The sequence below is a fragment of the Neovison vison genome, chromosome 6 (genome assembly GCF_020171115.1).
Source record: "Neovison vison isolate M4711 chromosome 6, ASM_NN_V1, whole genome shotgun sequence".
NCBI classification, from domain to species: domain Eukaryota; kingdom Metazoa; phylum Chordata; class Mammalia; order Carnivora; family Mustelidae; genus Neogale; species Neogale vison.
Genome location: NC_058096.1, coordinates 152,320,367 through 152,333,821, shown reverse-complemented (window position 1 = coordinate 152,333,821; position 13,455 = coordinate 152,320,367). Strand labels below are relative to the sequence as shown.

The following is a 13,455-nucleotide window of genomic DNA, read 5'->3' as shown; positions in this document are numbered from 1 at the left end:
GAGCCGAAGGCAGTCGTCCAACCAACTGAGCCACCCAGGCATCCCTAATTTTCCTCTTTTAGATAGAGCCTAAATGGTGTATATTTATCCTGATGTTGTGAATTTGTATAGGATAAATGCATCATTAAACAACGAATAGCAATGATAATACAAAATATTATAAGATAATACAAGGACTCATTGCTACATAAAGACAAATAAGACAGGAATAATATAAAAACTAAAATATGTGTTTTGTTTGAATATATACTCCTTAAAATTATGGGTGAGCTCCACTTAATTTAGCCCTTATACAAACTCAGTCTTTATACATGTAAATGTGAATGACAATAAGGATTTTACCATTGTATAAGTGAATAACTAGCATTTATTAGGGGTTCAATATGTATTAGTCACTCGTAGGCTCAGATGGGCCAAGTGACTTGATCACATTTTCACAACCAGTAAGAGATTAACTAGAATCCACAAATGACTCAAAATTCTCTGTTACTCCCGTGGTACAATGCTGTCTCCTTTCCTTCTTAAGTAAGGTGATTTCAAATTGTGGATTCCATAGCATATGATTGTATTTTTAAAAAGCTTGGGGGTGATGAAAATATTTTACATCTTGATCATCATGGTTAGTACATAGGTACATATATTTGTTAAAACTCATCAAATCCTACACTTAAAAGTAATGTATTTTGTGTTACTTCTCAAAAATGTTCATTGAAAAACTAAAACAATTTTAGGGGCATGTTTATTGTGTAAGATATTCACTCATCAAGAGACACCACAGTGTTAGAGATATGATGACTATAATGGACAAAAAGTAGAGCTAAAAGGTTTTTTCTAATTTTCTTTCTAAGAATAAATTGTAACGATTACTTGTTTGCAATCATATGGTTAAATTATGATTTTAAATTACATATATAGATCATACTCTTGCCAATTTTCAAATAGCAAGCTGTCATTTTTAAAATGTGACAAATACACAGATATACTTTCTGTCTTTTTTCAAGAGTCTCTAATTTTGTGTCCCCAAAAGTCACTGGTTGCAAAGAAAAACCTGAAGAAAGATTCCAGAGCTAAAAAAAAAATTTCCAGAGGCACTTGGGTGGCTCAGCTGTTAAAGCGCCTGCCTTCGGCTCAGGTCATGATCCCCAGGGTCCTGGGATCGAGCATCACATCTGGCTTCCTGCTCAGTGGGAAGTCTGCTTCTCCCTCTCCTGCTCGCCCTGCTTGTGTTCCCTCTCTCACTGTCTCTCTCTCTGTGTCAACTAAATAAAAAATTAAAAAAAAAAAGAAAATTTCCACATTCAGTGAGCCCAGATTACTTTGCATTAGGTATGGAATTAGCAGTTAGTGGCACACTGTGATCTGTTTGACAGCTGAAACCTGCTAGCTGAGGCAAGAATAAATGGTTATTTCCTGCCTCAGCAGCACTACTGAGTGAGTAAGCAAAGTATTGATCCTTATTTGGTTCCTGAAATGCATGGGACTCAAGCTATCCCGAGGCATCCCTCCAAAACTCTCTTTGGGATCCAGACAATAAAAGAGCTTGTAATTCGAAAACTTTCTTCTTTCACTCTGGTGGAACAATCTGGTATGCAGGGTCTGAGGGAAACCCTGCTTCCTATGTCTCCCACCATGAACTTAATGTCTACCCTGAAGCAAGTTTCATGATGTAAATCCAACGTAGTCATTTTTACATTACTGATGGATTCGGGATTTTGTCTGTTACTAAATATTTATCATTTCCACTTAAATACCTAGAACTGTGCTAGGACTCAGGGTACAAAAATGAGCAAGATGAATGTGCTGTCCTCAAAAGCTTGTAGTTAAGGAAAATGGGAAGGAGGAGAGAGAAAGAGAGTTAGAGACAGAGAGACAGAGAGAATAAATCAGAAGATCAGTGAAAGACAGTGTTAGGAAAGATAGGCTATTTAGGTATGGTTTGGGCACAAAGGAGAGACAGGCATTTTTACTTGGAAGGATTGTGAGATAATGACCCTGCAGAAAGGCCCACCAAACAGACTTCAGCTTTCACTACCCCACAAAGACCACCATGGTCAAGCTTGCCAATGACCTTGATATTACCAAACCCAATGTCACTTGTCTATTGATATATTTTTTAACTTCTCAGGAGTATGTCATCGAGATCCTTGATCATTCTGCCTTGTTGAGATACTTTCTTCCCCCCACACTCACCTGCTTTCCTAGTTTTCCTCAGTCTCATTGCTTGTTCCTTTATAAACTCTTTAGTTGGCTTCTGTCCTTTTTAGAATCTCAGAACGTTGAGTTGGGAGACCACTTCTCTTGCTGTGTACATACCTTGTGTATAAATCATGTTTAAGTGAGGAGCTATTAAACCAAACTCCTTAATTTAAACCCTTGACTTGCCAACTACCACCTGTGTAACACTGGGAAACTCACTAAGTCCTTCATGTCATTGGTTTTTCACCAATAAAACGAGGGTTGTCCATGAAGTATAACTGAGTTAACACGTGTAATATGAAGTTTTTACATGTAACTTACTTAGAATAATGTTCAGCCCATATTAGGCACTATATTGTTGACATTGGTATCTGTTTTAACGCCACTTATAATGCTTATGACTGCCAGTCTATATTTTTTTACTCTAACCTCTGCTTTGGAAACTAGTCATATATCAAACTGCCAACTGGTATCTCATTTTTGATGTCCAATAGATCTCAAAAATAACAAGACTGAAGAGAACTCTTGATGTCTATCCACCCAAAATTGTTCTCCCCACAATCCTCCCCACTTGATGAAATGACTTTATACTTAATTTAGATGGTAAAGCCAAAAATTGAGGAATTCCTAGGAATTATTCCTAATTTCTCTTTCCTCAATCATCCTGCCATATTAGTAACTTCTATCATCAGTAAATTCCATCAAAACCATCTCCAAGGGCGCCTGGGTGGCTCAGTGGGTTAAGCCGCTGCCTTCGACTCAGGTCATGATCTCAGGGTCCTGGGATCGAGTCCCGCATCGGGCTCTCTGCTCAGCAGGAAGCCTGCTTCCTCCTCTCTCTCTCTGCCTGCCTCTCTGCCTACTTGTGATCTCTCTCTGTCAAATAAATAAATAAAATCTTTAAAAAAAAAAAAAACCATCTCCAAAATATATCCCAAATCCATCACATCTTATCTCTTCCACCACTATGATCTTACTCCAAGCCATCACCATCTCCTGCTTGGACCTCCACAATGACCTCCTTGATCATTTGCTCTCCTCTTCTCTCATGTGTCCCTAAAATCCGTTCTTTATAGACTAACCAGAATAACTTTTCTAAATAAATGAATAGGTTAGAATAAAATTCCACCTCTTTACTCTGGCTCATAAAACCTTACTGATTTGGCCTGTTGCACTTTTTATTTTTGCTTCATCTCTTACTACCCCTACCTCCCCTTACTCACTGTTCTTTTGCTATTCTGACCTTTATGTTCCTTGAATACACCAAGCTCATTTCCACCATTGGACATTGGTACAAGCTTACATCTGCCTGTAATGCCCTTCCTTCTGAATATCATATGCCTGTCTCCTTCTTGAAATTGAGAGCTCATCTCAAAGAGGTCATCCAGTCTGTAATAACTTGCCAGTCATTACTTAGAACCCCCTTTTCATGGTATTTTAACCTTCTTTTCATGGCATATTCTGGTGTTTTCTCTAACTCTTTATTTATTGATATATTATGTCTCTCCATGAGAATGTAATCTCTATGCCAAGACTTAACCAATCCTTAAGGTATCTGCAGTGCTTGGCACATAGATGACATTCAATAAATACCTTTGAATAAGCGAGTAAATAAACAATGGCAATAGTAAAGCACAAGAGGTGTTAGATATCATAAATACCAAGCAATTGAAATTTATGTACTTTGGCAACTACTTCTTGGTTGGGGAAAGGAATGACTCTAAGGTTTTTTTTCTGTCGTTTTTTGTTTTTTTATTTAATCTGGATGACTGGGTGGATGGGTGGTGCCATTCGCAGAGAAAGAGAACACTGAAGAAGGAACAATTCTTTTTTTTTTTTTTTTAAAGATTTTATTTATTTATTTGACAGAGAGAGATCACAAGTAGGCAGAGAGGCAGGCAGAGAGAGAGAGGAGGAAGCAGGCTTCCTGCTGAGCAGAGAGCCCGATGCGGGACTCGATCCCAGGACCCTGAGATCATGACCTGAGTCGAAGGCAGCGGCTTAACCCACTGAGCCACCCAGGTGCCCCGGAACAATTCTAAGAATAATCCTTTTTTGGACAATGAGTTTGATAACTTTTGGGTTACAAATTTGGAACCTTTCAGGAATAATGAGATAGGATCAAAGGCTCAGAGAAGACTCAATGAGCTGGAGATGCAGATTTAATAATCATCAGAGTAGCTGAGGTTATTAAGTAGGCTTTGTGAAGCAGGAAGAGAGGAGGTCCAAACTCTGGAAAACATAAAATATTCTAGAGGAAGACCGATGAAGAGAATTTGGAAAGAAGAATCTCCAAAAGGTAAGAGGAAACCCAAGAAAGAATACTATGAGAGCCCAGGAAGAACATTTCAGGAATAAAAAAGAGGTAAGCAGGGTTAAGTAACACAGAGATCAAATAAAATAAGGACTAAAAAAGTCAGCCACATTTGACAATTAGAATATTACTGGGCAAACTGAAAACCAAGATACAATCTGAGCTTGCGAAGAGTCCTGCCCTTGAATCTCAAGTCCCTCACAATTTCAGGAACTCAGCAAGATACCTGCCTGGAATTCTACTTCTCCCGGAGCTCCAGGCCATTAGCTGGCACATTCACAGAGAGTTAATCACATCCTTCCCCATCCCCAGCTTTTTTGTGTGACTACTAACACAGTAACCTATGTTAACTGGTGTTCTCAATGGTTTCATTTTTATTTTTCCCTTCTCTGTTTCTAGGAAGAAGTATTAGATATCGCAATTTAAATAAATAGATTTTGAAAAAATCATGTGCATTCAACAGAATTTTCTTTGTCCAAAGTAAAAAAAAAAGAAAAATAGTAACGAAAGAATACTCAATGATTCAGTAGGACAATAATTTCCAGGATGCCCCCCAAATGTTGGAAGATTATTTTTTTTTATGATTCACTAGATATGTACACTAGACTATAGTCAGCAAGAAAAATGTAAACATATAGAAGCTTGTTATTACATGAGTCAAAATAGGAGGACTTCCTTGCTCAATCATTAATTAAATGCAAATGTTTTTTAAAAAAGTGTGTTAAGGAAATGTTTGACTTAATGAAAATTATGTGAAGAAGGAAAGCAAGATCCTTCCAAGGACATTCTTTAAAGTGCTTTCAGAGCCCTGTTTCAGGGCTTGATTTTCCATGCATAAATCTAAAAATCCCATTTTTTTTAAAGATTTTATTTATTTATTTGACAGAGAGAGAGAGAGATCACAAGTAGGCAGAGAGTCAGGCAGAGAGAGAGGGGGAAGCAGGCTCCCTGCTGAGCAGAGAGCCTGATGCGGGGCTCGATCCCAGGACCCTGGGATCATGACCTGAGCCGAAGGCAGAGGCTTAACCCACTGAGCCACTCAGGCGCCCCCTAAAAATCCCATTTTTTAACTGGAAAATCCAATTCATCCCAAAATTATCTTACTAAAATTTATTTTTAAGTCTTCTGGTTAACTGAAAACAAATTGGTAGCTCCTAAGAGGTTTCTAGATTCTCTGCAAGTCAGAGTAAGGAAGTTAAAACACATGATTAGAATATATTTTTCTATTAGCATGAGCATGATTCACTCCAGGGGTTCCCAAACTTTGTTACATATTAGAGTTACCTGGGCCGACTTTTAAAAGTCTTAATATCTAAGCTGACCCCACATGTGTTAAATCAGAATTCCTGGGGGTGAGATCCAGATACTAATTTTTTTTTTTTTATTTTCTCAAGGGATTCTCATGGGCATCCAAGGATGTGAGAACTCGTATGACTTATGCCATCCTCATTCTCATTAAATGAATGTTCTAGTGGTTACAAATAAGAGCTTTGAAGTCAGAGCTAGATTTGAATGCTAGTGTCTGTGTAAGACTGGGCAACAAGGCTCCTAACCCTTCTAAGCCTCTAAGTTTATTCAACTATTAAACTCAGCAATTATTGTTCCCACTTCATAAGGCTATTGTTAAAATTATTCATTTATTAATTTGAGAGAGAACGAGAGAGTGCTTGCATGGGTGCAAGCAAGTTCATGAGTGTGAGGCGGGGGGAGGGAGAAGGAGATAATCTCAAGCAAGTGCCATGGCAGACATGGGGCTCAGCCTCATGACCCACGAGACCATGACCTGATCCAAAACCAAGAGTCGGATGCTTAACCAACTGAGCCGTCCCCATGTTCCCATAAGGCCATTTTGAGCATTAAATGAAGTAAGATAAAAACTTACAATACATGTTATGTAATCCACAATAAACGTGGCTTATATATATAAACATAACGATTCATTACTAATGATAATCATCAACTAATTACAAACCAAATACTGTGTCTGGTTTATAATTCAAAGTTGGCAAATATAATTATACACACATTGGAATTAATACATGTAATCAAGTGTCAGGTCTATGCTGACTCAATGAATTCAGACATCTAGTTTGGACCGTAAAGGCACTCTCTCATTTAAATTGCACAAAGGAGTGCTCAAAGGTCCTCAGATTCACTTCCTATTCACACCTGCCTCCATACAGATTTATGATCCCTCAAAAGCAGCCCTGTAATTTGAGCCCAACTTTCAGGAACAAGCTACTAATAAATTTCCTTGGGTCTTATTAGAGGGAACTTTTAAATCTACATTGACGCAGTAGAAAAGAACTAAAAAAAAAAAATTTCCAGTCACATTTTTCTTATTTACTCCGTTACTCTGGAGTGCATGATGACTTGTTTTCCTTTAGTTGTATCTGAACAGTTTGACAGATTACTGTGACAAGGTTACTTCTAAATTGATAAAAGGTTTGATTGTGTCGGTGCATTTGTCAAAACTGTCTGACACCATGTATAATGGACTCTGCACTCGGAGCACGGATGACACTTGAGTCTATTCTAACTATTCAGCATTCCGCACACACCGTCAGGAGACATCCAACAGGGTTGGGTGAAAGTTGGGGAGATTAGCTTGGGCAGACCCTCAGCTCTGGAGCTCAAAGACTCCTAGTTTGTTCTGGCTTTTCATTCCGGGCATTTCTCCTCTCTTGTTAAAGGCTGAAGTGACATTTACAGCTTCATTTTAAAGGGAGCAAAGCTAGGGTGTCATAGCTTAGCAGAGAGAACGTTTACAGAGAAAAATGGAGGAGGGCAGGATAGCAGACTTCCTGGTCTTCCGGTGATGATTGGAAATATGTGTGCACCTAGCCAAGAGTTTCCCTCCTTTCCCTTCATTCTGCTTCAGGTGGCCTTAGCGGTAGCCACATGCTCATTTTCTAACGGAAGAACAACTCAGTCTGTACCTGTATAGAGTTGTCATCAATGCCAGATTAGTTAATCATGTAGAAGTGGGGCAATTTACAACCAGAGCTTTCCAGAGCAATGTATTAGTTAAAATTAGTTGAAAGTCTTGAGGTTGGTTGGATAAAAGAGATTGCAGATGTAGAAAATATAAATACAATATGATTTTCGTTTTCCATTTTTAATTCTATTATGTTAAATAGGTGGGGTTTTTTTAAGAGCAATTTCAGTGTGTTTTAAGGGCATGTTTATAATAATATCGGAGAAGTTACCAAATTTTTTTGAGAGAAGAAATACAGTTTTGTATGTAAAAAATGATTACACCACCCAAATTTTATTTGGGCCATAAGTTGCAATGCACCACCCCTCCTCAAGTCAAATCTATCTTTCCCCCACTTCTACCTCCTCCTCCTGAGATAAACTGAAGAGTATATAATCCAAGCATTCCACCCATGATCTCCAACAGATAACTCATCCCACGAATAGAGCTGTATAATTAATAGGAGTTTTTTATTTTCTTTACATTTGCCTTTCGTGTTCTTAATATTGCAGTCCTTAAATGTTTAATAGTATATTGATGACCCATTCATGAGTAGGTTAAAAAGAAAAGAGAGAGAAATTAATTAAAAATCACCAATTTGGGTCTTCCATACTACTTCACAGTTTCTTTCCAGTTCATAAGATTGTCTCTCAAGTCTTTGCTTTTTGATAGAAAAATAAATGCATATATAAAAATAGGTATCTTTCACCACACATAACTATTCTACCACCACAATTATTAATCCTCACACCTTCTTCTCTGACTAAATTATTCTTCTTCCCACTTGCTTTTCAACTATTCCTACCCTGATTGTCCCCTGATCTCACAGGATGCCTTCTTTCCACTCTGCAATTGGAATTTTTGGAAACAAAAATCTGACTAGTTCACCTTCCTGTTTATGACAAGCTAATGTTTTCCTCCATTGCTCTTAATATAAAACACATTTCCCAACATAATCCACAAAGAAATTGCCTTATCCCATATTTCCAGCTCATTTTGCCCCATAGTCTATCTCTCCATCTCCGCTATACCCACACTGGCTTTCTTCCAGCCCCTTGTTCTTGCCATGCTCCCTCCAGCCCTTAGTTCTACACACATGAGGCTCTTTCTGCCTGGAATGCTCTTACTTTCCTTCTCCATGTAGTAAAACCTATTCTTTCTTTTGATCTTACCTCGATTGTCACTTTCTCGGAGATTCCTTTGCTCATTGCCCTAATTAGGACAGATCCCATGTGATAAACACTCTTGGTTCCAAGCTCCTCTCTCGTTTTTTTTTTTTTAATTTATAGCTGTATTGTTTTTGTTTTTGTTTTGTTTTGTTTTGTTTAGAGAGGGGGAGGGGCCAAAGGAGAGGAAGACAGGGAAGGAGAGAAGCAGACCCCCCGCTGAGCATGGAACTCGATCGATCCATGGATGCAGGGCTCTACCCCACAAACCTGAGATCGTGACCTGAACCAAAATCAAGAGTCAGATGTTTGACCAAATGAGCCAGCCAGTCAACACTAGTTGCAATTATATATCAAATTATAAGATTACTTCATTGATATCTATTTTTCCTAGTAAAATATAAGCTCTGTTAAAGCAAGAGCTTTGCCTAAATTTACTCACCAATAAATCGTCAGCACTGTATCTGGCATGCAGCAAAGGTGTTCTGTAAATATTTCTTGATTGATAACAGAAAAAAGTTCTTTGAGCTTTCTCAAGATAAAGACGATTACAAAGTGTTTAACCAAAGTATCTCCTATAAGACACCCAATGTGATGTACCCATTCAAAAACATAACCAGAGAGGTTTCCTGTAGAGTGAAATCATTTTTCAGTCTTGTCTTCTTTTCTTTGATTTTACTGGTGATCTGAACATAGAAGCTTTTTTTTTTTTTTTTTAAGATTTTATTTGTTTATTTGACAGAGAGAGATCACAAGCAGGCACAGAGGCAGGCGGAGGGAAAGGAGGAAGCAGGATCCCTGCTGAGCAGAGAGCCCAATATGGGCTCGATCCTGAGACCGTGAGACCATGACCTGAGCTGAAGGCCGTGGCTTAACCCACTGAGTCACCCAGGCACCCCTGAACATAGAAGCTTTGATGATGAATGTGAATGGAATCCCTTAATAAGAATCTGCTCTCAGATTATACATTGAGAAGTAATATAATTTCTTTATTTTAATATCATTTTCCTGTTGTTCATTAGTATTTATGTGGATTACTGCACTCTAATACCAGATAATTTGATATATCTATGCTTATTTTTGGTATATCTCTGTTTTTTTCTATTATTTTATTACTATCGATATTAGCAAATACTGCATTTCCTATAATAAAAGGAAATACTAAGTCTAAAATACTTATAATTTCATTGAAATAAACGTGAAAAATCAATCGTGGTGGCAAGGTCATTTAAATCCACAAATATTATGTTTGTAGGTAAGATGATTCTACAGTGTTGGTTGAGAAATAGGAACATAAAATGATCTGAATCTTAGAAAACTACTAATGTAAAATACTAATGACCAATGTAAGAGACCAACTCTACAAGAGAGGAACGTGATTTTACAAGTGACGTGCATTTGTCTCTTACCACAACGTGCATCGGTCTCTTACTACAGGCATCCCCATACATCAGGTCTTACCGATATAGCTGAACCAACTTGGGCTGTGGCCCTGCCAACACTGGAAAAGGGGGTTGAAGAAAGATAAAAAAGCATCCAAGAGCAGGTTTCACCACGAATACTGAAATATTAGAACTTTGGGGTAAAGGAAGCTTAAAGGATTATTGAGTTTAAACCCATTATTTCATACATGGGGTAACCAAAGTTAGGGTGAAAACAAGTCATTGGTCTAAAGCCACACACCCAGTTGATGGCAGAGCCAGGACCCAAACCAGATCTCTTAGGACACAGCTATCCCCACTGCATTATGTGGTTTGATCACATCAGTTCTCCAAAATTCTCTACGAAACATAATCTGAGCAATAAACCCCAGATCCAGACCACTTCAGTAACTGGAGAACCCACAAACATCTTTATAATAACAATACCAATGGGACTGATCTTATTAGCCAGCAAAAACTAATATGAACCAATAACCAGTACCCTCTGTGCTCTCAGCATTCTCTAAATTTCTCAGATGCACGTAAGGAACATCAACAGAACACCTTTCTTCAAAATAACGTCTCTGTATCACTAAATCTCTTTCGTGAGTTAGAAACACCAATATAGGTTTTTAGGTGACATTTTCATCTGTAGACTTCTGGCAACATCCTATCAAAAGTGGACACAGACACAGAAATCTAGAGTATAATGCTACATCAGTGGTGTGCTCAGAAACCAGCTCTCCAAAAACACAAGATAAAATTTAAAATTCCCTTATTTCTAGAGCTTGTTGGCTCCTGTGATAGAAATACTCCCACCATGGCTGATTTCAAGCTGCTGGGTCTGGAACACACCACACAGGGAATTCCTGAGTATTGAACAATTGATCCTAATGTACCAATCAAAGGCAGCTCCAAGCACCATTGGTAGTACAAGGAGACCTAGAAATAATCAAGGTCAACACACTCTTTTAGAAGAGGAAACTGAGGCTCAAACAGAGTAAATTAAATGATTTGCCTCAAATTCACACAGTGGCTGAGTGGGTTTTAAAACACAGGAGTCTACCTCAACTATCTCTATAAACTAACTTCGTAAGTGTTATGTGTTAGAAATAGTCAGTGGTCTCCATATTATTGAAGAGAGAGTATTCCTTCTTGAAAACCAGCAGCAATGATACGAGGGACCCTGTCAGAAATGCATATCCTTGATCTCCACCCCAGGCCTGGGGACTCAGTATCTCTTGGGCCCCGAAATCTGTGCTTCAACAAGCTCTCTGAGTGGTATAGACCAAAGAGAAAATATCTTCCTTAAGCCCATCAATATTTTTTATAAGTGAGATTCCAGGACAAGTCAGAGATCATAGCTATCCTTTTTCCTATCAGTATCCATGAATAGATACTTCTTCGGAAGCTTTTAACATAAAGTCCACAAACTTTCACATTTTCAAAAGTCCTTACGTTTCAAAATAGTTTAGGTTTTTCTAACAACCACAGGAAAAAGTTGAGTTATTTATCTTCAAGTCCAACTCCAACCTTTCACAGACCAAAACCTAACATATATTTATATGCTTTAGCCCTGGCACATTCCTTTTGTTTAAATAACTACTTTTAAGTAAATATTTATTTTTCCAAGTTTTGCCTTACCTCCTTCACAAATCAAGGTAGGCAGTGGCAACAGCACCCCTCCCCTGCCCACCGTAATCCACATTGATTATTTTGTCAATTGATTACAGATTTAGGTATTTGTGTTTCAGTTTTTCAGGCACTTCCTGGTGTTTTGATATTTGTTCCCAATCTTAAAATCCAGAACAAAGACAAATAAATACCGTCCACTTTGTTTTCCTCTTTCAGTATTTTAGAGGTTGGAAAATTTACAAAATAAATATCCTCTCAACCTTCTTATGAAAGCATTGCAAAAGAGAAGAAGAAAAATTGAGTAATAGTTTCCCCAAATTTAAAAATACCCAGCTAAGGCATATTTAAGTGACAAATAGTAACACTGGTATTACTTTAAAAATAATCAGATAACAATCTAAAAATACAGGTCCATGAATCTTAATTCTTTATCCATTATTAATTTCATTTGCAGGGTGAACCTAAATATGTTTATTCTATTTGCACAGAAATAAGAGTGTTAATAACCTAAGTGGTGGTAGATAAGAGATTAACAAAAACATTTCCGAAGGGCGTTTAATCACTACCACATTCCCCAGCAAATCCAAAACAACTTGCCGAGTATGGTTCCTGGCCTTGGTGGGAAAGAGCTTCACTGGAGGTGGAAGGAGATGTTTTCAAGGATACTCCGCTTTCCTAAGCGGAGTATTAGTTTTATGATTCCCCAATTATCTGGTCCTGGCTGAACTTATATTTACCAAGAACTGGCCAGAAAAACTCTGCAACACGGGAGGTCATCATCCTGAAATCTACCACTTCAAAATTTTTGAGAGTCCCTTTGCTAACACTTCTCAAAAAAAGCAGCTACCTTTACGAGATTCACCACTGTTTCTGCCAGCCACGTCAGGTCTGAAGGCCCAACTAATGTTTGCTCACGGTCTTTTGGGTCAATACCTACCTATCTGCCCCGCTGTCCCAGGTTTGCGTGCTCAGGAACCTCCCCTCCCCCAACAAAAAGTATGCAAATCCAGAGCTCCTTGAGCTCGACTTAGAGCTCAAATTTAAGTCCCATTTAGTAGAGTCTTCCTCACTGAGGCACCAGTACAGGGGAATACGGAGTGCAAACCCGAGTCCTGCGTGGCCGGAGCGCACAGGAGACGGTGTGGGGTGGGACACGGCACAGGGAGCCAAGGGGCACTTACGGTTGGCACAGCTTGATTAGGTCCTGGTCAGTGGTGCCTGGTGGAAGGCCTCGAATGTACAGGTTGGTTTTACTCAACTGTTCCCCGCTGCTGTTGCTGCTGCTGTTGTTGCTGCTGCTGTTTGTGCTGGGGCTGGGAGGAGCCATGGGGTGGGGAGCTGGTGCATAGGACTGCTGGAAACAGAAAAGGCTGTTACTGGAAAAACAGAGCCAGCACGGAATCACAGGCCAGCAGCACACCTCGAAAGCAAGACAAGTTTCTTGGCCTCTCTGACCCACACACGCACACACATCTTTTATCCCCGCCCTATGTACTTCTGAGAACATCACTTGCTCCCCCGCTCCCACCCTGGACCTGCATTTGGATCCGTGTGTTAGCCATAAATGGGACAAAAAGAAGCTCCCAGGTGCTCCTGCCAGTGGCATATGGCTTCTGAGCTAGTCTGCTGTGATTCTCCTTAGACCTGTAAAGTAGCCTGGTACCTCCCTCCCTGTTAGAAGAACATAGTTTCTTCACTCTTGGCACCAAAGCCCTGCTCCTAGTTCACTTCAACAGCCCACATCTT

The 13,455-nt window shown here is 39.0% G+C and overlaps 1 protein-coding gene across 7 annotated transcripts in view; it reads right to left on the bottom strand.

Annotated features, from left to right (window-relative positions):
- Nucleotides 1-13,057, bottom strand: part of RBMS3 (RNA binding motif single stranded interacting protein 3) — a 582,541-nt gene extending 569,484 nt beyond the window's left edge. For 5 of the 7 annotated variants that reach the window (XM_044252609.1, XM_044252613.1, XM_044252610.1 and 2 more), the window contains exon 1: nucleotides 12,891-13,057. In XM_044252609.1, the coding sequence (XP_044108544.1) occupies nucleotides 12,891-13,036 (146 nt within the window). In that variant the 5' untranslated portion in view covers nucleotides 13,037-13,057. The remainder of the gene's footprint in view (nucleotides 1-12,890) is intronic. The other 2 variants (XM_044252605.1, XM_044252607.1) reach the window with 1 other exon arrangement.
- Between the last annotated feature and the right edge of the window lie 398 nt (nucleotides 13,058-13,455).